Source organism: Carassius carassius, chromosome 27 (genome assembly GCF_963082965.1).
Source record: "Carassius carassius chromosome 27, fCarCar2.1, whole genome shotgun sequence".
Classification (NCBI taxonomy): Eukaryota; Metazoa; Chordata; class Actinopteri; order Cypriniformes; family Cyprinidae; genus Carassius; species Carassius carassius.
Window position 1 is genome coordinate 28,235,736 of NC_081781.1, and position 26,015 is coordinate 28,261,750.

The 26,015-nt window shown below is 35.6% G+C and overlaps 1 protein-coding gene across 3 annotated transcripts in view; it reads left to right on the forward strand.

The window, feature by feature from the left end:
* The window catches only part of LOC132107114 (sentrin-specific protease 6-like), a 47,631-nt gene that overhangs the window by 7,925 nt on the left and 13,691 nt on the right, over positions 1-26,015 (forward strand). For 2 of the 3 annotated variants that reach the window (XM_059513313.1, XM_059513315.1), the window contains 7 exons: positions 3,427-3,802; positions 7,887-8,128; positions 16,790-16,927; positions 18,746-18,779; positions 18,898-19,086; positions 24,451-24,638; positions 24,730-24,863. In XM_059513313.1, the coding sequence (XP_059369296.1) occupies positions 3,427-3,802; positions 7,887-8,128; positions 16,790-16,927; positions 18,746-18,779; positions 18,898-19,086; positions 24,451-24,638; positions 24,730-24,863 (1,301 nt within the window). The remainder of the gene's footprint in view (positions 1-3,426; positions 3,803-7,886; positions 8,129-16,789; positions 16,928-18,745; positions 18,780-18,897; positions 19,087-24,450; positions 24,639-24,729; positions 24,864-26,015) is intronic. The other variant, XM_059513314.1, reaches the window with a different exon arrangement.

Below are 26,015 nucleotides of genomic sequence, written 5' to 3' on the forward strand. Positions count from 1 at the left end.
TCTTGTTTTCTTTGAAACTGAACAAAATCAGCTTATGCTTAAAACAAGAAGGCAACAAATGTCAGTGGGGTATAAAAACCTTTTCATGTGAATGTGAATTTCATGTTGATTTTTCTAAACCCACTGGCAAATGTTTTTGCTTTAATTGTAAACTCTTTTTCTTTTCTTTTTCACATGAAACATTGTTATTTTGCTGCTTAAGTAAATGTATCTTGATTTAAGAATCTTTAGACATTTGCACTTGGCAACAAGACACAAATTCTGAAGAGCATTGCTTTTTTGCTATGTAATCAGAAGACATAGTCAAAGTTATTTGCATATTTTAGCAATTGAGAGCAAGAGGTATTCAAGCCTGAAGTGATTTTTTTGTTAGGGTTAGGATATAAATGAAATGAATGGAGACAGTATTTTCAAGTTTCGAAGGGTTGATTATACAACTTATGGTGTCCTCCTGCTTATATTTAGAGAAAATATAGACCTTAGTCATAGGGCTGGACGATTATGGCCTAAAATCAAAATCTCAAATAATTGAACATTTTATCTCGATTACAAATAATGAACGATTACATTGTTTCTGTTTTGTTTTTTTACCCTCATAGTTCAGTGACAAGGTTTGTACTGTAAATATGATTGACTATCAGCAGTTATTTTATCTATGTTCGTAACATTTCTTACTAGGGTTGGGTATCGTCTGAATTTTATTGATTCCGATTCTTATCGATTCCAAGATAAAAAATCCAATAAAAAAAAAAATTAAGTCAAAGATTTAATGTCAAACATGTAATTCTGTCTTTTTTTTCAAAGCATTCTCTTGCAGCTGAAGAACATGAGCAAAATGCAAGAGGAATTTTGCCTGTGCTTTAAAAAAAATACCATAGCAAAAACAACTGGGTTAATATACATTTCAAATATTAAAGTGTTAAAGACAAGTAAACAGTCAGTAATAAGATAGGAACAAATAAATCAATTAGCAATATCAAAAATAAATACAACTAAACAAAATTTCAGGTACAGAAACTGTATTTAAAAGTTTAAAAGCACTGCATAGTTTTCTTTATATAAAATATATATATATATATATATATATATATATAAAATAAAGATTAATCAAGTAAAGTTATTAAATATATTCAGTCAAGATCAGTGAATGATTTTCTTTTCTTCTTTGATTAACATTAATGACAGGCAGCACGTTTATTAGGCTGTTGTCTATTCCAGTCATTTTAAATGTTAAAATATGTTACATCATATAATGACATTCTAGAAAATTGTTTGCTTTACACTTTGTTGCTAACAATTTGGGTCCTTTCCCCCCAATCCCGCAAAGTGATGATGTTATATGTTTCTCCACTCATCTGCAATTTTGCGAATTTTCTTATTGCTCCTTTTCTTGTTGTCTCTTTAAAGGTCCCATGACATGGATCATTTCCTTTTCTTTAAATGCTTTTTTAATGTTTCCTTAGGTGTACTTATATTGTTAGTATGATTTTTACATTTAAAATTTAGAAATAAAAAGCATTTTTATATCCTGATAATAGCCCTCTGGCTTGAATGCTCTGTTTGAAGGGGCGTGTCTGCTGTGAGACTCTGAGTAAACGACAAGTGTTGTGATTGGCTGACATCTTTGCATTCGAAATGCGCATTACATGTGGACCCCTCTCAAATATATATATATATTTACTATTACAGCGGTCGAGATTAACGAATCGTGGATTTGTTGATTATATAATTATTTTTTCGATCTTTTCCCATCACATGAAAGGCTGCAGTGATGAGCATTGAGCAGACAGAGTCTGTTTATCGCATGAATGCAGTCATCTCGTCATTATTGCAACAAGTTTTCTCTCACAAAATGCTTTCACCACAACTAACAGCAAACACATGAATACAGTAAGAGCTTTGTTGTGCAGCATAACAGCGTCATTCGTTGTAACGGCAGTTTGGGCAAGAGTGCGGATAATATATACTCGCAATGTGTGACAGCTCCGAAAAAAGGGAGCGTTCTTTGATCGCTCTCTGTAGTTAAATTACATTTAAATAACAGATTTGTTTCATGCTACTAAGAGAAACAAGGTGAAGTTGATCGTTTAGTCACTGGCTTGATTCACTGATGCATAAACAGTATTAAACGATTTAGAAAGAAAGTCTGTGTGAACTTGAATGATTAACTACACATCAGAAATCACTGATCACAGATCAGGCATTAATGAACACTGTTACTCACTGTTTGTGGCGGTGCTGTCGAATCCATATCATAAAAGTCTGTTTGTTACGCCTGTGCTGACATTGCGACTGAATTATATGTAAATATTTGGGCGGGCAAAGCAGAGAAAGGGGAGGTAACATCTCTCCTTATAACGTCACAAGGAGGAGATTCAAGATCAGCGCGGTTGAGCTTCCATTTTCTCAAAGGCAGAGAAAGATAGCAAAATCTCGATTTACACCGATTAGAATTTCTAGAAACTTGGGGACCATATACAGGCTAGGGGAACTCAATGTAATGTTAAAAAACCTCAAAAAGTGACATTTTCATGTCATAGGACCTTTAAGCAAAAATGTGTTTTCTTTCTCATCTTTTTATGTTCATGTAAGACAAAAACGGCTGTGTTTATGATGATATACTGACGTAGTTTTTTGTATATTGGTCGAAAAATATGAAAGAAGTCAGTTTCGGTTCGGAACAACCTTTTCTAAAATATGAAATATGCGGAACGGTCCGAGAACGGACACAAACCAGGAACCCACAGCGCGACCGCCGACCGCTGCTCTTTGTGCACGTGCTTGAGCTTCATGTGCGCTGCACACAAACAGGGCACAAATTCTTTCCGTTCCTGCACTTAATCGTTTTTAATCCAATTGAAATGTGAACGTAGGAATCGTTAAGCAGAATCAAAATGCACGCGCCTTATCATCGTCATGTGGCTACACACGGGGTAGTATGCTCTTAAGGGGGAAGTATTAATAGGAATAAAAAAACGAAATAACCGACATGGGAAAATTACGTCGGTTAGAGGTTCTGAATTTCGTTTCGATTAGTTTTCGATTAATCGTCCAGCCCGACTTAGTCAGTTATTCGTCATATTGATAAATACAGATATGAAAACAAAGTGGTGAGGGATCGACAGAGGTTTTTTACCCCCGGAAAGCCATTTCCTCAGGTGAACAATCAGTTTGTTGTTAAACAACAATACAGTAATCTGTTGAACAAACTGTACTTCAGTCCCTCACAGGCTCGTTTTTATTCCTGTCAGAAATTTAAAACTGTATCACCCTGTGTTTTCTTCAATTTATTCCTTAGATTTTTTTTTACTTGTTCTTAAAAAGGCCTTAGTCTTACATTCACCTTCGTAAAACCTGCAAATTTGTTTTTGTGTTATATTAAGAGTAAAAGGTGTTTGCATATTTTCTGGGTCTTTCCAGGTGCAGCAGTTCCTTCAGCCTGATGATTACCTCACAGTTTGTGGTAAATGTAGCCAACCCAGTGAGGACCATGTAAGATGTGACCGCTGTGGATATATCCTACCTGCGGAGACTCTGCCTCTTCCTGCTGTTACATCAGCGCTGCTCCCTCGGCCCTCCATTCACTCGCAGCCGCCCACCCTTCAGATAAGAACCTCTGGGGGCTGCTCTCAACAGATAGATGTTGTAATGAGTCCATCGGTGCGGATCATGCATGGAGGTATGCTGCTTCCTCACAGTGGAAGACTCGTCGTCACTTCTGGAGGCTCGGTGTGTAACGGATTGAAGCAAGCTGGCGGCAAGAAACATCAGATCACCAAACCATGTGAATTAAATGACCCCAGTAAGTCACGCTTTTACATCACAAATCACATTATGGTACAAATTATCAACATTTCAAACATTTGTTGGTTAGGTTTAAAAGTATTGGGACACCCTCTTCTAATGAACAGGTTTGACTGCTTTAGTACCGATCTTAATGTTTAAGCATATAATTATATTCTAGTGAACTGTGTGCTTCTAATTTTATAGCAACAGTTTGGACAGGATCCTTCTCTATTCTAACATGACAATGCCTCTGTGTATAAGGCAAAGTTTAAAAAAAGAAATGATTGATTCAGTTAGTGTGGAAGAACTGGACTGGTCTGCACAAACCCATCTGAACATCTCGGGTGAGAATTTAAATGCTGACCTTGAGCCCAAAACGCCTCACCACACACCAATGTCTTGTACAGATGGATTCAGTCATTTTAGACACTTCCAAAACTGTTTCAACAGAGATGTATAAAAAAAATTTCCATCTTTGTTGCAGCAGTTTTGGAAGTGTCTGAAATAAGATATTAAAATTTGATGACGAGTTTTTGGGATTATGACTTTGCTTTCTGCAGACCAGTTACGTTTTTTTCCAAATTTCAAAAAGGGACAACATTTGGCAGGATATATGATTTCATATATAATAAAAATCTGTCTTTTTATTATTTATCTGATTAATTGAGGAAATAATAGATCAATTGATTAATTGTAATAATTGTTAGTTGTGGCTCTAACATTATGTCCCTCTACAGCTCTCAAATATAATTTGTTCTGCCACATGTGCAACTTTGGATGTCATGAAAAGTAATGGGATGTTATGATTATCAATGAAATTGCAATAGAAATGTCAAATGCAATATTTCTTTGTGCCTTTAGCTGACTTATAACTGTCAAACTAAAGATTTATATAATATAGATTTATATTTTGTTTTTATAGCATATTTCAAGAAACCCAAGCATGAAAAGAAGAGCATACAATTACCGTATTTTCTAGGGATGCACCGAAATAAAAATTCTTGTCCGAAACCGAAAAAGAGCAAACCAAGGCCGAAAACCGAAACCGAAGCACCGAAAGAAATTATGCCAATTATTCCATTGCATTTATTGCTATGACTGTGTACTAACTTTACTAAAATTAAGACATTGCAACTGCATAAATTAATATTAAAGTTTCAAAGATAATTACAATTGCATAAATTATAAAAAAAAACATAAAAATACATAATTACAAATTATGCAAATATTTATTAAGCACATTGCAACAATGCACAGTATAAAATAAAATTCAAACTAAAAATGTATCCCACTCATGTGTATATTAAATAATAATGTACAGGCCTACTGGCCTGCAGAAAGGTTTTAAAATGAACTGTTCTCTCATAAAAACAAAGTGCATTTAGGTGAATTGCATTTGAAATTGTTCTCTGTAGGACTAGAAAGTGCAGTACTTCTCCAGTATAGGCAAGAGGGTTATCACTTCTGGGGATGGGGACTTCAGACAGATAACCATCTAGCTGTTGAGCAGTTGAGCTTGTCATCTGCCTGACATTTGAGAAATATTTGAGAGAGTGTATTTAAATAGGGCCAGGGCATAAATAAACATTTTTATCAAATTAAAGCAGAAATCTAGCAGAAAATCTAGCAGAAATATGGCTACAATCTGATATTATGTATGTATATATATATGTGTGTGTGTGTGTATATATATATATATATATATATATATATATATATATACTGTAAATAAACAATGGCCAACGTCTTATTATTATTTGAGGCAATTTCTTGCAGAATTTCACTGAACATATCAGACAACGAGGGTGCATGCCCAGAGACGAGTCTTTTTTTCTGCGCTCTGATCTCAGTCTCCTGCACTTGGCGCTTCTCCGTCTCCACGCGGGTTCTCCGCATCCAGCGCGGCCTGGATCATTTCATGTGCGCTCTGCCTTATTTCTGCATCCAAGTAATGGTCTTTATAACGTGGATCAAGCACATTCGCGATGAAGTGCAGAGGATCCGAAATAGTGTTGGGCAATATGGTAATTTTTCAAATCGTCATATCGTCGGCCCATGAGATCGACGATACACAATATTATCGAGCATGGGTGGAGCAAGAGAGAGACTCTTTTTTCTTGTCATAGCATAACTATTGGGTATTTTAAACCACGCAGGTGCGAGAGAGAGAGCCTATGGAGTCACCAATAATAAAAAAAAAATTACTTTCAAACATACTGACTGATTTAACTAACGTTAAATATAAAAATACTGTATTTAAAACAGCTAGTTCATACATAGTCGGACGCACCTGTCATATCGCATGTCCGCATCTGCGCACGGAAGTTATCAGTCTAAATGTTCTGCAAAATCAGTCAACGGTGAAAATCAATAGCAGATTTCATTTAAAGTCCAACAGTTTAACACTAATATTGGGCATAAACGAACATTTAAATATAAAGTATTTAAAACAGGTAAGTTGATATATTTGTATTAAAGTTGAATTGAACTGATGCATCAGTCATACAGCTCTCTGGACCGCGCGCCTCATGACGAGTCTGACGCACCGTTACAGAAACAAGAATGAGATGCATTCTAACATAACTGTGGCATTAAACTCAGTTAGTGAGGGCTTGTTTAATATATTGCACATACAGTATATAGGCCGTTTAGATTACTTGTTAAAGTGCAATTAAATACCTTTTATCTGCAGACGATGTACATCTGTTTGTGGATGGAGACTTTGTAACGGCCAAAACTATGTATTTTGCATGCATCACATTATAGTGCGATGTGCATGAAAATAATAACAAGGCGGCAGATTGAACTTATTATCCATAGTGGTTCTCACGTAGTCCTTCTACGTCATCACCACATAGTGCGTGTTATAAGTTAAGTGATCAGTCTTTAAGAGAAGGACTACGTGAGAACCATGCACTATTGATGATAAATTCGCTCTGCCGCCTTGTTAATTATTTTGTCTTTACTTTATTTGTGACACCAAGAAAGAGTTAATCTCTCATGTATGAGAAGAGCGTGTTGCCATTTACCAGCCATTAAATGTGTGGGACACCAACTCTTTGTTTTCTATCTCTTTCATTTCATGGAGTTAACGAATTATCTGAGTCAAAGCGTTACAACTTCACCGACTATATGCTGCAATCCTCCTGCGCGTGCGAGGTGTGTGTGTGAAATGCGGGCAGTGAAATTAAGTGAAATAGTTGGGCAGTTTAAAAGCCGAATTATAATAAGCAGCCTAATAAAAATAAAAATAATAGTTATTATTACTATAATCTAATACATTAAATAGGAAAATGAGCCTAATATCGTCTTGATTGTCGACAGAGAATTCTGCTTATGTCGATATCTCTGACGATCGTCGATACACGATACTATTGTCTATCGGCACAACCCTAATCCGAAAAGATCTCAGTGAGACGTGTGCTAACAGACTCCATAAGACTGTACTTTTCTTTGTTTTCACTTCGTGGTCCGTCTCAATCTCTTTGTTAGGAGACGCTTAAGTTCTGCGAATAAAGGAATAAGAAGAGAGAGAAAATCTTCGGTGGCCGAATATTCGGTGCATCCTTAGTATTTTCCGGACTGTAAGTCGCACTTTTTTTCATAGTTTGGCTGGTCCTGCGACTGATAGTCAGGTGCGACTTATTTTTTCAAAATTAATTTGACATGAACCGAGAGAAATGAACCAAGAGAAATGAACCGAGAGAAAACATTACCGTCTACAGCCGAGAGAGGGTGCTCTATGCTGCTCAGTGCTCCTGTAGTCTACTCTGAAGACATAGAGTGCCCTCTCACGGCTGGAGACGGTAATGTTTTCTCTTGGTTCTAAATAAATGCGACTTATAGTCCAGTGCGACTTATATGTTTTTTTCCCTCATCATGACATATTTTTGGACTGATGCGACTTATAAACATTAAATAAATCCTACTAATATTAACTATCACAACTTAAATATACTATATTAAGATATATCATGTATTGTTTATTTGTGACTATAGTGAGTTAAAAAGCATTTTTGATCATGCTTAGCCAAAAACTGAAGGATATGAGATGACACCAGTAATCCAGAATCTGTTTGCATGTTTTGATGAAAATGCAGTTGTGCTGTCCAGTGACAAGGATGAAGAAAGTGATGATGTCAGCAGCAGGGGGATCGGTAACCGATTGGACAGCGCGTCGCCACGACCTGCGGACTCTGCCCACTCGTCTCCTGCTCCCTCCGGTGGTCGGGTGGAAGCAGCCGTTAAAGCAGCTGGTGAACATGAAGACCCTAGCAGTGACTTTTTCACACAGACAAGCCAGAGAAACCTGGTGCCCAGAAGGAAAAGCATGAGAGATCCAGTAAGCAGTGTTACGTCTTAATGCTGTATTTTGGTCAAGTAAAATCAGGGCTCAGTATTTCAGATTTACACTTGCCCCGCCAACTGCTACTGACCAATTTTTTCAAACATGTGGCACATGAAAAATCAGCAGAATTTGCATTAATTTACTTTATTTATTTAATTAATAATTATATTAGTAGTAGTAGTTCTATCATTATTACATAGTGATATTTCTGTCACAGTTTAAGTTAAATCAAACTTATATTTTGACGGGTTGCTGTGAAGATCTTTAAGTTTCTTTCTGTTTGTATACAGTAGGTGAACAACCTAAATGGGGTTTACCGCCGCGGCGGTAACTGTAATTCAGTCGCGTGTTAAAATCATTTGTGAAACTACCGCTAGGTGGCGCAAAGGGACGGATTGAGAAATTAATGTTATTGTAAAATGAGATAAAAGGACGAAGTAAAACAACAATAACATTAAGATATAACATTGTAACATCTTTAAAAAATATTAAAACATTTACAGTGAGTTCATTTCAAAACGTAGGATAGTCTTAGGCTACAGTCTACTCATCAAAAATTTAAAGAAGACCTTTACACAAAGGATCATATGCATACTATTGTTATTAAACAGTAAATAAATATAAGGCCTATGTATGTATATACACTCACCTAAAAGATTATTAGGAACACCATACTAATACTATGTTTGACTCCCTTTCGCCTTCAGATCTGCCTTAATTCTACGTGGCATTGATTCAACAAGGTGCTGAAAGCATTCTTTAGAAATGTTGGCCCATATTGATAGGATAGCATCTTGCAGTTGATGGAGATTTGTGGGATGCACATCCAGGGCACGAAGCTCCCGTTCCACCACATCCCAAAGATGCTCTATTGGGTTGAGATCTGGTGACTGCGGGGGCCATTTTAGTACAGTGAACTCATTGTCATGTTCAAGAAACGAGTTTAAAATTATTCGAGCTTTGTGACATGGTGCATTATCCTGCTGGAAGTAGCCATCAGAGGATGGGTACATGGTGGTCATAAAGGGATGGACATGGTCAGAAACATTGCTCAGGTAGGCCGTGGCATTTAAACGATGCCCGGTTGGCACTAAGGGGCCTAAAGTGTGCCAAGAAAACATCCCCCACACCATTACACCACCACCACACGCCTGCACAGTGGTAACAAGGCATAATGGATCCATGTTCTCATTCTGATTACACCAAATTCTGACTCTACCATCTGAATGTCTCAACAGAAATCCAGACTCATTAGACCAGGCAACATTTTTCCAGTCTTCAACTGTGGTACTTCTAATTAGTGGTCATATTTGGCAATTTTCAAATATCGCCATTGGCCGATAAGTTTTTCTGCTTGGCCGATGTGTTCGAGGCGGGACTTTTATTTTGATGGCGCTAAGAAAGACAGTGCCCGAGTGCATAGCTCACATTCTCCCTCTTGTTCGCTGTCATGGTTAACAGTTCTGTCTAATACAGACAGAAGTCTGTCTAATAATCAGAGAGAACGCTTAAACAACGGAATTTATGTATACAGAGGAGTATTGTAATGATTGCTTTTATATTATTAGTAATAGAAAGGCACACATTATTAGTATATCGGCCGATATTTGGCATTTTCTAAATATCGGCATCGGCCGATAAGTTGTTCTGCTTGGCCGATGTGTTCGAGGCAAAAAGGATTGTAACGATTGCTTTTATATTAATAATAATGGAAAGGCAAACATTATAATACTTTCTCGTTTGCCGTCAGCACTAAGCAAATAGACATTTATATAATTTAAACAAATCTTTAAATGGCTAATGAACATTTAATATCACAAACTTTGCAAACTTATTTGAATCCAGCTGTGAGATCTTGTGAAGTGTGCATTTTTATCCAGCATGATCATGTATTCTCTGTGTGACGGTCGGTCCGTGTGAATTGAATGTTTTAAATTTTAAAGTCATGATTTAAAATTATGCTGCGCTTTATGCATTTGCCGACTGTCATTCATGTCATTTTCACTGTGTGCTGTATGTAAAATGAGTGTTACCCTGGCTTTATTTGAAAAATATAATTCCCAATTCACCCAAACTTCCAAGAATACTGAGTGCCCTGTTGTTTTCAGTGTTTGCTTCCTTTCTAATTATATTTTTATTAAATAATTATTTATTTGTGAAAAATACTGTCATCTAAAGCATAAGAATGTTTATTTTACACATGTATTTTTTGAATCCATTGTCAAACGATTTCAAATTTCTTAAATACAAGAACATTGTTTTTATAAATAATAATTATATATATATATATATAATTGCTCATGGTATTATCACAGTATACAGTCACATCACAATATTGGTAATTCATAATAATACAGTATAACAGGTAAATAACTTTTTTTCTTATTAAAAAAATAACTGAACATTTAAATAAAGCAATACAGAAAAATAGATAAAGTTAAAAGTTTTACACAGATTAAAGTGTAAAAGAACTATAAAGACCCATAGGTATCACTTTACTATTAGACCTCATTAGTTACCCATTAACTTTAAAAATGAGTAATAGCTACATTTGCTACAGAAGTAATTTATCTTTGTTAAAAAATATAAGTATTAGCTCATGTTAGCTCATTAAATAATACAGTTGCAGCTTAATATTGGAATACCTAAGATTAATGAATGATCAGAAGAATTTTTCATTGGCAGTTTGTTAACTAATGAAGCCCTAATGTAAAGTGTGAATTAACAATAATCAAAACACTTTCAAACAATTTCTTGGGCATGTTAGACAGTCCAGATTAAAATGAAAAAAAAAAAGTTTATAAATAAATAGCCTATTAATTCTAAATATTTAAGTATTAAGCGAATATCACAAATCAGAATGGCTATTTAAAATTATTTAAATATTAGGGATGCACGATCATGATTTTTCATGGCCGATTCCGATACAGATTTCCGATTTTTTTTTTAATAGGCCAAACTGGCTTTTGGCTATTGAAAACAATAACCGTAACCATCTGAAATTAACGGCAGTAACTGCACAGTAAGTAGCCTTCATTCAATACAAACATAGATGCTACAGACATCAGCATTTAGCTTTTGTTTTTGAATTGGGTTGAAACTACAGAGAACTGGCCTTAAATTAAAAGATTAACTGTCTGTAACCAAATTAAAGGCAATAACTGCATAGTTCTAAAGTCCAAAAAACACAATCAACACACATTCAATAAGAGGTTTCTTAATCAGCATTCAGTATTTTAGTTTTTAAATTTGGTTTTAAATTTAAAACAAGGTCTTTACCAGTGAGACTAAATAAAAGTATGCTATATAAATACATTATTCCAAAATGTTAAAATCAAATAATGTTGATGAGAATAAAACAAAGATGCAAAGTTTCATTCATCCAATAAAAAAAAAAAAAAAAAAAAATAGGGAAATGATTCACATCTATATTTTTTTACTTGAGCCAATGAAAAATAAATAAATATTGTCTCAAGTTAAAAAAATATATAGATGTTGTGAATCATTACCCTAAAATGTTTTAATTGGATGAATGAAACACTTCTTTTCAGTGTGCTACAGCAGGTGATTTTTAATCAAATTAAGTCGATGTAATTTTAAGGTAAAATAAAAATAATCATCCTATACAGAACTGATGATTACTTTCTCTCATGTATGTCGTCTATGCAAGTTCTACTTTACAAAAAAAAAATACTTTTCAGTTTTGTCACAGTTTAGTCCTTTTCGTTTCTCATCCAACACGTGAGAAGTTGAGCTGAACATCGCTTCACTGTCTCCGCTTGTGCAGGACAGGTACAGAACACTGGAGGAAAGGGAAAGGGACTCATATTTTATGCGCCAGTACAACAACGGCTGTTCGCTTCCTGCTATTTGTGCCTCAGACATGTAGCTCTGCACTTCCAGTGCTGAACGGCTGCCCGTGTCCTGCGCACAGATTTCGAAATACTTCCACACAAATGACAAAGCGAATGATTACAATGTAGTCTGTGCATGCGGGCGCACTTCCGAAAAAATCGTCCGGAAAAAGATCAAAAACCAGCCGATTACTGATCACGTATTTTAAGCAAAAACCGGCCGGTTCCGATTTATGGCCGGTCAACCGGTGCATCCCTATTAAATATGTTTTAGAAAGTAGTGCAGCTGCTTTATTTATGGGGTTTCCAGGGTAAGGGCTGCATTTTCTGCAGTTAGCGCCACCTGCTGTCAGAGAGTGAATGTGCTTTCATTCAGCACATCTCTCACATGTTCCTCCATGTGCTTCTCATCCGTGCTTGTTTACATCAGAGCACACTCTCTTTCAAGCAGCATACAGCTGTGTTGTACATTTTGACCAGTTGATTTACATTTACTTTTAATCATTTAGCAGACGCTTTTATCCAAAGTGACTTACAAATGAGAGCAATAGAAGCAATCAGATCAACAAGAGAACAACAACAGTATACAAGTGCCATGACAAGTCTCAGTTAGTCTAGTACAGAACGCATAGCCAGGGTTTTTTATATTTATTTTTATATATATATATATATATATATATATATATATATATTAGTATATATATATATATATTAGTATATATATATATATATTAGGGGTGTAACGGTACGTGTATTCGTACCGGACCGTTTCGGTACAGGGCTTTCGGTACGGTGCACGTGTGTACCAAATGACCAAATGCAATATTTTGTTTGCGGAACATATACATTTCCCTGTTTCCAAACAAACATATTAAGTGGCGGAAGTCTCCGCGTTCAGCGCAAATCCCGCCCTGCAGCTGATTCTAAGGACGGTGACACACTGGCTGCGTGGCGTGAGCGTGGCGTTTCTGCTGTTTGTCAGTTGCGTGACACCTGCTTCGCGTTCTCTGTGTCTTTACACACCAGAATCTTGCCTGACGCGCTGCTGCTACTGTAGGTGACAAAGAGGGAGACCGCCGAGGCGCCGACAGACCAGGATCTTGTCTTCACTACAACAATATCTATACTTCATGTTGAGCATAAATATAAAGCCTACTGATAAAGGACACCGTCAACAGTATTGACGGTGTTTGACAGGTGCAATATGCCAGTGTGTCACCGGCCTAAGGTTTTCAAAAGGCATCACGCGAGTGTGAACCACTACAACTAGGAAAAAAACGATTGTAATTCAAACGCAGCTCCCGTCGGCATTTAAACAGACCTTTGCTCTGAATTCTTATCGGTCCAACGCAATAACGAAATATGAGCAGGTCTAAAAACTGAAACTAGTGATGCTGCACTTTACACTTTGGACAAGTTATATATATTTTTTAAATATGAGCAGGCCTACAAGCTGGGATTGGTAATGCTGCACTGTAATCATAGTTATTTATTTATATTTTTCATATTTTATTATATGATATTGGTTTGAGACTGAGAGTATTTTATTTAGTGGAGAACTTTGCAGCAGTATTTTATTTCTTATTCTTTTTTTAATTTATATATATTTTATTAAAAAGTATTTTAAAAAAGTGTAAACAAATTGTTAAAAAAAGTTTATAGTAATAAACAACCTTCAGTTTAATGTTTGTATTTCTTTCCCTTACTGTACCGAAAATGAACCGAACCCTGACTTTAAAACCGAGGTACGTACCGAACCGTGATTTTTGCGTACCGTTACACCCCTAATATATATATGCATGTATGTATTTTTTATTTATTTATTTTATTTTTTTATATGAAAGACAAGAAAAGTGTTAGTATTAGTTGGTAACGTTCCAGCGTTTTTAGATGTTTCTTGAAAATGAGTAAAGACTCGAATGTACGAATCGAATCAAACGAATTGAGATTGGGAAGTCATTCCACCAGCTGGGCACAGTCCTAGAAAAAGGTCTGTGAGAGTGATTTTGAACTTCTTTGGGATTGCATTACAAGGCGTCGTTCACTTGCAGAGTGCAAACTTCTGGAGAGCACATAAGATTGAACTAGTGAGTTTAGGTATGTTGGTGCCATGCCAGTGGTCGTCTTGTAGGCAAGCTTTTAACCTTGAATTTGATGTGAGCGGCTACTGGTAGAGAAGAGTAATGTGAGCTCCTCCAAGACACACTGAAGGATCTGTCAGAGAGGTAGGACTTAAACCACAGGAGTGCGGTTCCAGAGATGCCCATCTTTCTGAGGGTGGACAGGAGTATCTGTTGATTAACGGTGTCAAAAGCAGCGGACGAGTCCAGTAGTGAGTACTGAGGATATTGAAGCTGCTCTTGCCAGTCACAGGGCTTCAGTAACCGAGAGCAGGGCAGTCTCAGTTGAGTGGCCACTTTGGTTGGTTGCTGTCCAGGAGGTAGTTCTGTACAAGGAACATAGAGAGCTGGTTGAACAAGGAAGAAGGGATTGCAGTTTTCTAGAAGTGCTGGATTTAGAGATGGTTTCTTAAGCAGTGGGCTTAACCGAGCCTGCTTAAATGCTGAGGGAAATGTTCCAGAGTGAAGAGAGGAGTTGATAATGTGAGTAAGTGAAGGTATGACTAAAGAGATCGCTTAAAGTGGTAGGATGATTAAACAGGATAAGTTTGGAAATGTCCATCTCTGAAAGTGGAGAGAAGGAGGAGAGAGAGTGTGCATTGGTCGTTGTGAAGTTATCCTCAGTCTACGGTGTGGAGAATTGGTCACTGATGGATCTTGTCTTATATATGAAGAAAACTGCAAAGTCGTCAGCTGTAAGAGTCGATAGAGGAGGAGGTGGAGGCGGATTAAGAAAAGAAGAGAAAGTTTTGAAGAGTGTCCGAGCGTCACAACAGTTGTTAATTTTCTTGCGATAGTAGGATGTTTTAGCAGTGAAGACATTTACAGAGAAGGAAGAAAGGAGAGTCTGATACACACTGAGGTCGGTAGAGTTTGTTGATTTATGCCATTTCCTCTCTACAGCCCTGTGTTTAGAGCGATGTTCACGGAGAACCTCAGACAGCCAGGGGGCAGATAGGGTGGTGTGTGCTGGTCTAGACCACAATGGGCAAAAGTTGTCCAAGCAAGATGTTAAAGTGGAGCAAAGAGTGTCCGTAGCACTGTTCGTGTCCAAAACTGAGAGAGTGCAGGAAGCGAGAATGAAACCACAGAAGATAGGCGAGATGGAGAGAGGGAGCATAGGTTCTGTCGAAAGGTGACCAGCTTTGGAGTGTGTGCCGCTTCAGGAGTAAGTGCTAGGTTAGCAGTAATGAGGAAGTGGTCTGGGGTGTGCAGTGGAGCAACTGAAGAGATCCACAGCGCGTGTAGATGAGGTCCAGTTGGTTGCCTTAGTGGAGAGGGCTGCGGGAGTGGCAGTGTCTTCAGGTTTGATCCAAGTCTCAGTCAGTGCCATGAGGTTGAGACCGGAATAAGTAGCAATAGAAGAAATGAAGTCTGCTCTGTTAACAGCAGACTGGCAGCTCCAGAGACCAACTGGAATAGATAGTGTAGTAGTAGTAGAGGTCAGAGGGACAGGCCGTAGATTTGTCGGATAGCCCTTCCTTCGATGTACATTGTGTCCTCTCTGAGTGTTAGTAGTGATAGTAGGGATCTGAAAGCACATAGTGACTACAAGTGACCTAAATAAGTACAAGCTATACAAAAAGTAAAGAAAGGGGAGAAAAGCAATACTCAAGTGCCTTGTCGGTGTCCTTGCACAGTGGAGTCGCGCAGGTAGAGTCGATTGTTTTTACACTCGTCGGTCTTCACACGAGGGCTGCTGCTGCCATGGTGAAAACTATCGCTTTTATATTTGCCTGATTACCTGTGATTGAAGTCAGCTGGCCACGCCTCACTATTTATCAGACCGAAACTGGGCAGGCCCGCGATGAAACCAAGCCCCACTTCAGCACGTATTTACCAGGGTAAGAGACACAGTAAATAAACCAAATTTTCCTAGCAACGACGATCACGCAGTAGTCTAATGAGAAAACGAGGCAAAACACTTACAAACTCCTGTTCTTATCTGTTGCTCGACTGTTTCCCAGTTGATGGGAATAGTATTCTTAAAATGCATTCCAAATTCTGAATAATTTGTAATGTATAATTATTCACGGTATTTAGAAGTGCCCACGATAATAATATTGTGCATATTCATTACCGTAATATATCACATTACCGAATACCGGCACATGTCTATTGTATGTGGAGTGTGTAGGTATATATTATATTATAAACCTGTGACAAAAATATCAATGACATGTGGCAGATAGAATGGGATAAATGTCATGAAAATAAGTTATATTGAACAAATCCTAGTGTAAGAAATTTCATTCTTTTTTTTTTTTTTACTAATTTTAAATTTAGATAATATGAACAAGTTGTTTTTACAAAGGTGTCTTTTAGGCCATACGGGATTTACACATGGATATTTATCAAAAGGTGAAGAACCACCATCATGCCTTACTTGCCAAACTAAAATGACTGTGAAACATTTGATTGGATTGTACTGTTTTTAATGTAAAAAGACTAAAAGACCGTTTTTTCAGAGGTGTGTATAACTGATTTGTTTATAAATGTATCACCTGAGTGTATTTTAGATTTTTTGTCTAGTGTACATCTGAAATCTCTTTTATAACCTTTTGTTAATTGTATACCTTGTATAATTTATTCAGAGACCACCATGAAAATAGCCTTGATGCTGGCATGGCGTTAAAAAGTGAATAAATAAATAATATATGTAATGTATTATTCTCTTGTAGTTTGGGAACACTGTGTGTGAAGATCCATCTCCTAAGAAGTGGAAAATGGATCAGATGATGAAGCTGAGCAGTATTATTCTGGGCTGCAGGAGCGTAAGGATCGGTACTCTGCGCAGGATGGTCACCAAACCTGTTGTGGTGAGATCAACCAAAAACCTGATTCATATCACCTGCAGGGTCTGCAATTGAGATTTTGTTGTTTAACCATTTTTTTTTTTTTTTGTATACAAAATGATCTTCTTGCCATTTATTGCTGTTAGTTCTTGAACATCTAAATTATTCTGCTAGTTATGCAGCTGATATGTCTGTCAAAAACAATCAGATAAGTTATTTTTTGGATGCTCTCTACATAATTGTCCATAAGTGAGATTGCTTGTTTATAGTTTTACTGGAGGTATGTTATAACTATTCACCTGAATTAGAGTTAAACCAATTGTGGATTTTACAGATACTTGGGGCTTAAAGTTCTCCATCACGGTGACCGATTTCCGGCGTGCAGCGTTTGGCTGTGGAAAAAAATAATCCTACATTAAAAAAAAAAAAATCTTGTTTCGAGTCCATGGGTTCACCTACCAATGGTATGAAAGGAGCAGCTTTCACTCTCAACCAAACTAACACTACTAGCCAATCAGAATGTTTTGCTCTTATAAACATGAGACACACATAATAGTATCACTTGCAGAGTTGCAGCCCTGATGAATGGAGAAGCACGACTTTGTAAATTTTCTGCCCCTATATCTTCAATTTTGTGATCATTCTAAATGCATTTTACAAGACTGAATCACACAGTGAAAGAACGCACTATAGATGCCCTCCTGCCCATTATTTACTGCAGTATTTTCCATGGAGCGATTTTGTTGTATTTCTTTTACTCAGTAATTAATGTGTTTTAAAATGTTGCTAAGTACAATACTTCAAACAAAATATACTTAAGTAAAAGTAAAATTTAATATTTTAAAAATTACTTTAAAAAGTAGAAGTACACAAAAAAGCTACTCAATTACAGTAACGTGAGTAAATGTAATTCGTTACTTTCCACCTCTGGTAATGGATTAAACATAATTTAATCACGCTGTAAAGTTAAATGTCACCAGGCCGTTGGCGCCCTCTACAGGTATTTGGTTTAATACATAATGTAGTTAAGTTGGTTATGTTCATATTATGTATAGGCATATTAAATTATGTATTTTGACAGTGTTGTTCAATACAATCATGTAATTTCTTGGTTTTGATATCATATTTGAGCCAAATATTATTAACTCATCGTTTGTTTAAATATATCTAGTTATACTAAAGTTTTTCACTTAGGTCTGTTTCTTAAAAATAGTATTCAAATATTGACACATTCTGGTGGACCAAGTATCTGTACTTTGTCTCATATCGTGAGCTAAATGTATTGTCACACACATCGTGTCGATGAGCAGTGATATAGCTCATAATTTTCCAAGTGTATGATATAGCTTTCCTTCTTCGGGTCAACCATTTATTCATGATAAAGAAAATCCGTTTGAATAAAGAAAGCAATAACTTTGCCATAGTATCCTTTCAAATGTTAAAGTTGCTGCAGTCATTGCATGTGCTGCCCCGCCGCGCCCTGGAAAAAAGTTAAGGCTCAGGTAACTAATCTGTCTAATATACAGTAGTGATAAATCAGATGATTTTTCAATAATATGAAAGTAAACCATGTAAAATAGTGCATAGAATAGAAAAAAAATAATGTGACCAATAGGTATAAGTAAAAAAAAAAATATATATATATATATAAATGCAGCATTCAAAGAATAATCATTGTAAACTATTGTTAAGATTTTTTTTTCCTGATAACCAATAGTTGCTTTCTGTTTGAGATTAATCGTTAAACCAGTAGGTCAGTCAGCCTCTAACATAAATGTACGTTACATCTAGTGTACGTTTTCTTTGTGAGAATTGTATTAATTGTGGGTTTTTCTCTTCTAGTTTACAGTGGAAAATATACAGCTGGAGACAGAAGGTAAGATGATGCTTTAAAAAAATTCAAGTAGAAAGCAATGTTACACGTGGTTCATTCATTTTGTGTAAAATAAGACCTCTTGAGTTGTGATTTGCTTGCTGTGGTGTTGTGTTTGAAGGTGCTGATGTGAGTATGTTGGAGAGTGTTTTCTTGCGGTCGTCGGAGCTGACCAGATGTGAGTGGTGTACCGTCAAGAAGCTGCCGGTCCTGTTTCTGCAGACCACAGATGAAGAGTGCCAGCGATTACAGACTCAGCTGCAGATGTGTCAGGACGAGGGAGGAGTGTGGTACGACTGCAGCGGCAACAGTGAGTACCAGGACCTTACGTCACGCTACGCTCTGTATAAAGCTAGATCTCCTTAAAAGCAAAGTACTCCCAGTTTAGGAGCACCTTCTAATCAATAATTAAAAATTCTGATCAAAAATGTACCTTCCCATTATGAGGTTATATTTGGCTCCTTTAAATGATTTACAGGCAATTTAGTTTTAACCTTTTGTAATGGCATTTTTCTAACTTTATTGTCATCTTTTATGTCAAATTCAAAATTTTTTTTTTTTTACATTTCTAATTAAAACAACAGAATGAAAACAAGTAGAATAAGATTAAGTTACCAATCAAATGAAATCAGTATTTAAGAAGCCACAGAGTCGGCACAGAAAGGTGGCTTGTAGGTGCTTTTCAGACATTTAATGATTCTCAGAAGGTCGCATGACTGCAATTATATTCATAAATTCATGTTGGGGTTAATGTTTTTAATAATATTTTAATACAGAAATATTAAATGATTGAAATAACTGAAAAAAAAAAAAAAAAAGCATATATTCAAACAATTTTTGAAAACGCCCCTTACACTCAACGTGCCCTTACAATAATTTTCATTCATATAAACTTGTTTTGACCAAAAAAAAAAAAAATCTTAGACTTCATCTTTTAAGTTCATTGGAAAAACGACTCAGAAATTTCTGAGAAAAGCTCAAGCATCATTTCTTTAAAAATGATACTTGCTTAAAGTTTCACCCAATGTAGGGCTGCAGAAAATACTGTTAAATATGACAAATGTTCTGTGCGTCTATGAATGAATGTGTCGTTTACTGCACACATGCTGAAGTATTTTCAGCCTCTGCCGCCTCATTATACACTAAGTAGACAGCCTAAAGGCCCTTTTTACCGCCGCGGGTACCGGCCCCGCAGTGTCTGTAAGGTGCATTTGCAGTTATCAAACAAGCGCATCACAGCACATTTTCATAAATAGACGTCGTTTTTGCCTCGCTGTGTTACATTTGACGGCTTCTGTCACGGAAAATGAAAGAAAAAGACTATAGTTAAAATATTTAATATATTAAAAAAATTTAATATTCACAGATGAAAGTTTGGTATTTATGAAGTTATGTGCATTTATTAGAACGAATTCAAGCAGGATAAATGTCAAGCCTGTGTCTGAGTCTGTGCTTATATTTTCTCTAATCTACATGGTATTAAACCATATTTTAGATTTGATACATTTAAAAGGTGTGCAGTATTATTTATATTGTATGAATTATGTGTTATATTATTCAAAAGAAATTGTGGTTTACTTTGCATCGGAGCATTAAAAGTGGTAGCCTATTTTAGGGGGGTAGGCTACATGGATTAATATGCAATGTCAATATTTTCATATATTATGCCTATATTTTAATTTATATTTTAAAATTCCTTTAATAAAACAACATGCATTTTTGTTATTCGTTACATGTCCTTTATTTTGACAGATAACTTCTTAGAAAAAAGACATTTGTCTGTAAACTGATTAAGAAATTGTTGCATGTTTAAACGTGAAGCGCTGTATAATTTTGTTCACATTAATTATGCCTAATTAGCCTAAAACAAGAAACAAATAAATTAAACCTGCATGATTTAGCTAAATCTTTGAAACTCTAATAAATGGACGGATTAATAAAACGTCCTTATGATTAAACTCAAGTTCTCTCATTATAATCAACAAAATGCACAAAAAAGAGCTTCATTAACTGACTAAAGTGATTTTAAAGGGAGCCTTCTTTACTTGCTTTTAGTGCTGGGCGATAGCATGTGGCCTAAAAAAAAAAATCTGATTTATGATTTAAATCGATTTTAAAATCAATATTCAAATGACAAAGAAATTTTTCAAAACAAGTTTTAATATAGTTATAAACTTATAACTGAGACAAGATGATAAAACAATTGTGATGTTATTACCTTAATGCTGGAAAGAACTTTATTTTATTTTATTATTATTTTTTATTATATATTATTTTTATTATTATTTATTTTTTGTTAATACTAGCCCATCAGCTGTGCAAATTTTGTTTGTGAGGAAAATAACAGTACATTTTTGTCAGTTATTTTATCTATTATGTCTATTGCAGTCATTACAACCTGATCAAGCCATAGCTAAATATTTTTAACATGAATTCTTGCTGAATATGCAGTTGAGCCACTCTGAACTACGGGAGCCTGAGTGGTGCGTCAGTGGATGTTAAAAAGAAAACCGATTTTCATTCAAACAAACCGATGTAAATAACAAATTCGAGTTAATTGATAAAATCGATTTATCACCCAGCTCTACTTGCTTTCATATTATTTAATGAAAAAAAAATGTAGCTGCATTTAAATGCAGGTGTGTAAAATATGTGCAAGATTTGCACTGCACGTGTGATGGTAGATGTGCAGCTTTTATTTTTATTTATTTTATCTTCATTACAAATCTTGTTTGGTTTCATTTTGGATAATTGCATGTAAAAAATAATTTACGTTGTAATGCAAAATGTGAATTAATATCCATATGCAAGTATTTTTGCAAAAATTATTAATGCGCATTAATGACAAATTAACCTCTGATTAGTTGAATATAACAAATGAACGACTAGAACTAGAAAAATCTTACGTGGTGACAGACCATTTTTTAGTCTATAACCAAAACAACAGTCCTATATAATCCGGTTCAGCAACTTTGAAAGCCTCATAAGACACTGTCCATATGAAAGAGCAATTCACACCTTTATCTCGACCCCCACAAGACACACATAACTAACCCCAAAAACCCAACCCCCTCCAGCTGAACAGAATTCGGTCTGTGTTTTGGCTCTGAGGAACGGTGTGTTACTGGGCTGAAACATGCCTGCACTCAGCAGCACTACTCTTTGTATTCATTATATTCTAGCAGCCCATATTATTATTTTCACAAGACCATAATGATAATAACAAATCATCAATTAATAATTAATCATTATTTTACGAAAATCATTGTTATTTGTGATCGTGGATGTTTGCGGAAGGCTTTCAGACCAAGAGGAATCCTCACAGCGCGCGGGACTCTTGCTCAGTGAAGCAGCTTCACTGTCTGCGGTTTGACTTTACTGAATCAGTTTGAGGCGAATACAACTTATTGATCATGAGCCCAACATTTAGCAAGCAGGAAAACATTCATTCTACCTGAAGGGAGACGTATTTCATTGAGCTAATGCTGTTAAATAAAGACAGAGAGAGAGAGAGAACCAGAGAGAACCAGTCTAGGGCTATTCTTAAACTTGGAGCTCATTATATTGAAGTACAAATCCAAACACCAGAAATGTTATGCATTTTATGAATAATGAAATGTTATGAAAAGTATGCATTTTATTTATTCACATGCAGTATGGTTGTTGGTATTTAGCAGTTAAAACCTATTTTTAAACTTGAATTTAAATACTATTAAACTAATTTTAAAATATCAAGGAGTTTATAAATTAAAAAGGATAAAATGTCACAGTGCATGTTAAATAGCCTAAATGAACTTGTGTTAATAATATATTTAGAACTAACAATATAATTTGATTTTTTTACATGAAAAACTCCTGTATAAAATGGGACAGCAACCTTTATATCAAACATTTTTAAATCGTCCACAGCTGAGCAACGCGAGAGGGGGATCTGCGACAGATTGCGTGAAGTGAATGTGATGAATGAAGTCATTTTCAGATGCAATGTAAAAAAAAAAAAAAAGCCTAGATTAGGCCCATGCAGGCTCTGCTCTGAAGTATATAATACTTATAATTACTGTTAACCCAGAGTAACAAATTTTAACGGATTAATCGCCTTTTTTCATTTGCTGCATATTTTCTTTCTTTATTTATTTTTAAACACGCTTAAAAAAATTAAGTTTGTGAGAGAAAAAAAATATATGAGTCGTGTATAGGTTTCATTTTAATGTATTAATCACTTATTTTCATTTTCTGCATTTTTTTTTTTTTGATATTATATAATTAATGTATAAATTGCATTTTATACGTTTAGAAATAATAACGGCTGGCCTAATAATGTTATCATGTACAAACAGGATATATTTAGTTCCCTTCACTATACAACAAATCCTTTAAATTTAACAAATATATCAGAACAAAACAAGAATTAAAAATATAGAATTCTAATGGATAAATATAATTGCAGTATATAATAATATAGGCTTAGCTATAAACAAACAAATAATAATAATAATTTAAAGCTAAGCATAAGGTAAGGTTGGGCTTTCTCATTCTCTCACTCGGGAGAAATCCGTTTCCATATTCGTGATGTTGCCCATTTGAAGCTTAACTATTATTCATGAGGTAAAATAGGCTTTGTAGTTCACGCTTTTCAGCATCGATGGAAATAAAATCATAATTAACAATATTTGGAGTAAGTGGACCGCTGCGAACACTGAAGGTCTGGTGAATGTCTGCTGTTTCCAGTGAATATGTGCACGAGACACCAGCGCAATCAAACAGCTGAAACAGAAAATACTAAATTTTTGGACACACAAAAGGCATAATTAAAAAATGCAAAGTGTTAGTATTTTGAAAAAATCAAGAATAAAAACAGAGTTAATAATAATTATTGCTAAATGCTGGACCGTTCCCATTTCGCTCTGCATATGGAACCTGAAGATAGCCCAATTAGGCTGTCTACCTACTGTAGTAGTACACAAACACAAACTCTAAGAGTCACTTCTTGAGCATTTTACAGTTTCTTAAAAAAAAAAAAAAAAACTATCATGTTCATATATACAAACAGAAAGAAACTTAAAGATCTTCACAGCAACCCGTCAAAATATAAGTTTGGTTTAACTTAAACTGTGACAGAAATATCACTATGTAAAAATGATAGAACTACTACTACTAATACAATTATTAAAAAAGTATTTTTAAGAAATGTTTACCCAACAAATTATTTTAGTAGAAAAATGTAACTATACAGAAAAAAATAAAATGGTAATAAATTCATATTCTTTATTAAATCAATTAAACTGATATTTTTTTTCATTACAATTAAATTAAACCATCAATGGAAACACAGAATTTGGTAAATGTAAAACATTTAAAAGGGCCTTAAAATGTTTTTTTTTTTTGACTAATGAAATCTAATTTAACCATTAAAACTGTTCTGAGTGAATGGGAAAAAACTGAATCCATAAACGGAACTTAAATGGATTTCATTGGGCCCTACTGATGAAGCGAAACTCTGATTTTAAGATCTGACTTGCTGACATAGGACACTGTCCAAAACTCTTTCTTTTGGTAGTGATTTTGTTTCAGTAGCACTTTATGCTCTTGGTTTCTTTTGGTTCTGTTGATTATGTTATTGGTTGTATTTGAACTTGAACATCTTACTACTTTCTTTTTTGTTGATGCTCTCCAGATGATGAGAAGTATATTGTATTGATATTCGAGAGCGGCCCCTCATTGCAAGAGCAGATTATTCTGGAGGATATCCTTGCTGAAATCAGCAGAAACAATAATCTGTCAGATTTCCCCAAGATGATCAGTTTTGAAGAGGCCAACAGTCGACTGCTTGAGTACAATAAAACCTCCGTAGACCAAGAAAAGGTGATTTATGTTGCGCTCAGTCAGGATAATTATGACTTGATGTGTTTTATACTCCTGTATGAAAGGAGCCAATGTTTGTCCTTCACCTCAGGTTAAAGAAGTTGGAGCTGCACCTTGTGCATCGACGGGTGTGCGAACACGCATGTCTGCTCGGCTCCAGGAGTACTGTGAAGAGGACGATGAGATGACAGAGCTCCAGCCAACCTTCACTGGTCCTATCATAAAGTAAGACTAACCCAACACATCAGTTGTATCTTCATGTGTCACATGGCACATTTGTTTTCAATTTTTTTTATGATTTGGCACATTGAATTTTTTTTTGATAGCTTAAAGGTACAATTTGTAAGATATTTGAAGTAAAATATCCAAAAACCACTAGGCTAGTGTTATATATTTTGTCCAGCTGATTACTAATGTTTTCAACTACTTGTAAATCATGAGAAAATCCCCATTCTAAACAGTGACACGGGGCAGTGCAGTCGCCTGTCAATGACGTTAGTTACCCTTTGTTACCGCCTTTAATGACGTAGAAAACACATGACAACAGTGTCCTGGACAAATGCGGAAGTAGCTTCGCGACAAACTTCAACTAGAAAGAGATGCCGATATCGCTTGTGTTTTCCTCGACTGGTGAGTTGTTTCGATTTGTATCTTTACAGAAAACATATGCTATTATAACGATCAACAAGATTAGTTGGGGCATATACGCCAAACGCGGGGCATCGTGTCTCTAGACCCGCGGGAGGACACGTCTGATCCATCGTCCTATCATGTCTTTGCATTGACTTTGTATGTAATCTACTCGCGCAAATCATTGAACTCGTGTTAAATCCATGATTTATCTTTCCGTCTGATTGATGGCTGTCAGCGGTTGGGTAGAAGACAACAAATCCCATTATTCTATGCTCCTCCTTAGCGTCAACAAACCACGCAATTGTTATTGTTTTGGTAGTGCGTCCTCTCGCGGCTGGTCCTACAACCTGTACCTTTAATCAGGCCAGTTGGTCAAATTTTCACTTCCCACTTACTATATTCTCTGGCTTCAACATTTAATTTCAGCTTGGCAAAAAAAAAAAAACATGTTTGATCAAAATGTCTTTATTTGATTTCGTAGTGAAGATGACAGACTTCTCTCTGCATGACTTCTCCAATCAACAACCAACTATTTTTTTTATTGAAAATAATCACAATGCTTGATTATTTCCAACAACCTCAGTATACAGTATATAGTGCATCATCACAAAACTTTAGCATTTGCATGTTTTGAAGTGCATATTTAAAAATTCAAGACATTAACGTTTATAAGACATTAACATTTATTACAATACAAGGTTGCATGGGTGAAAAACAATAAAAGTTATGCTTTTTTTTTATTGT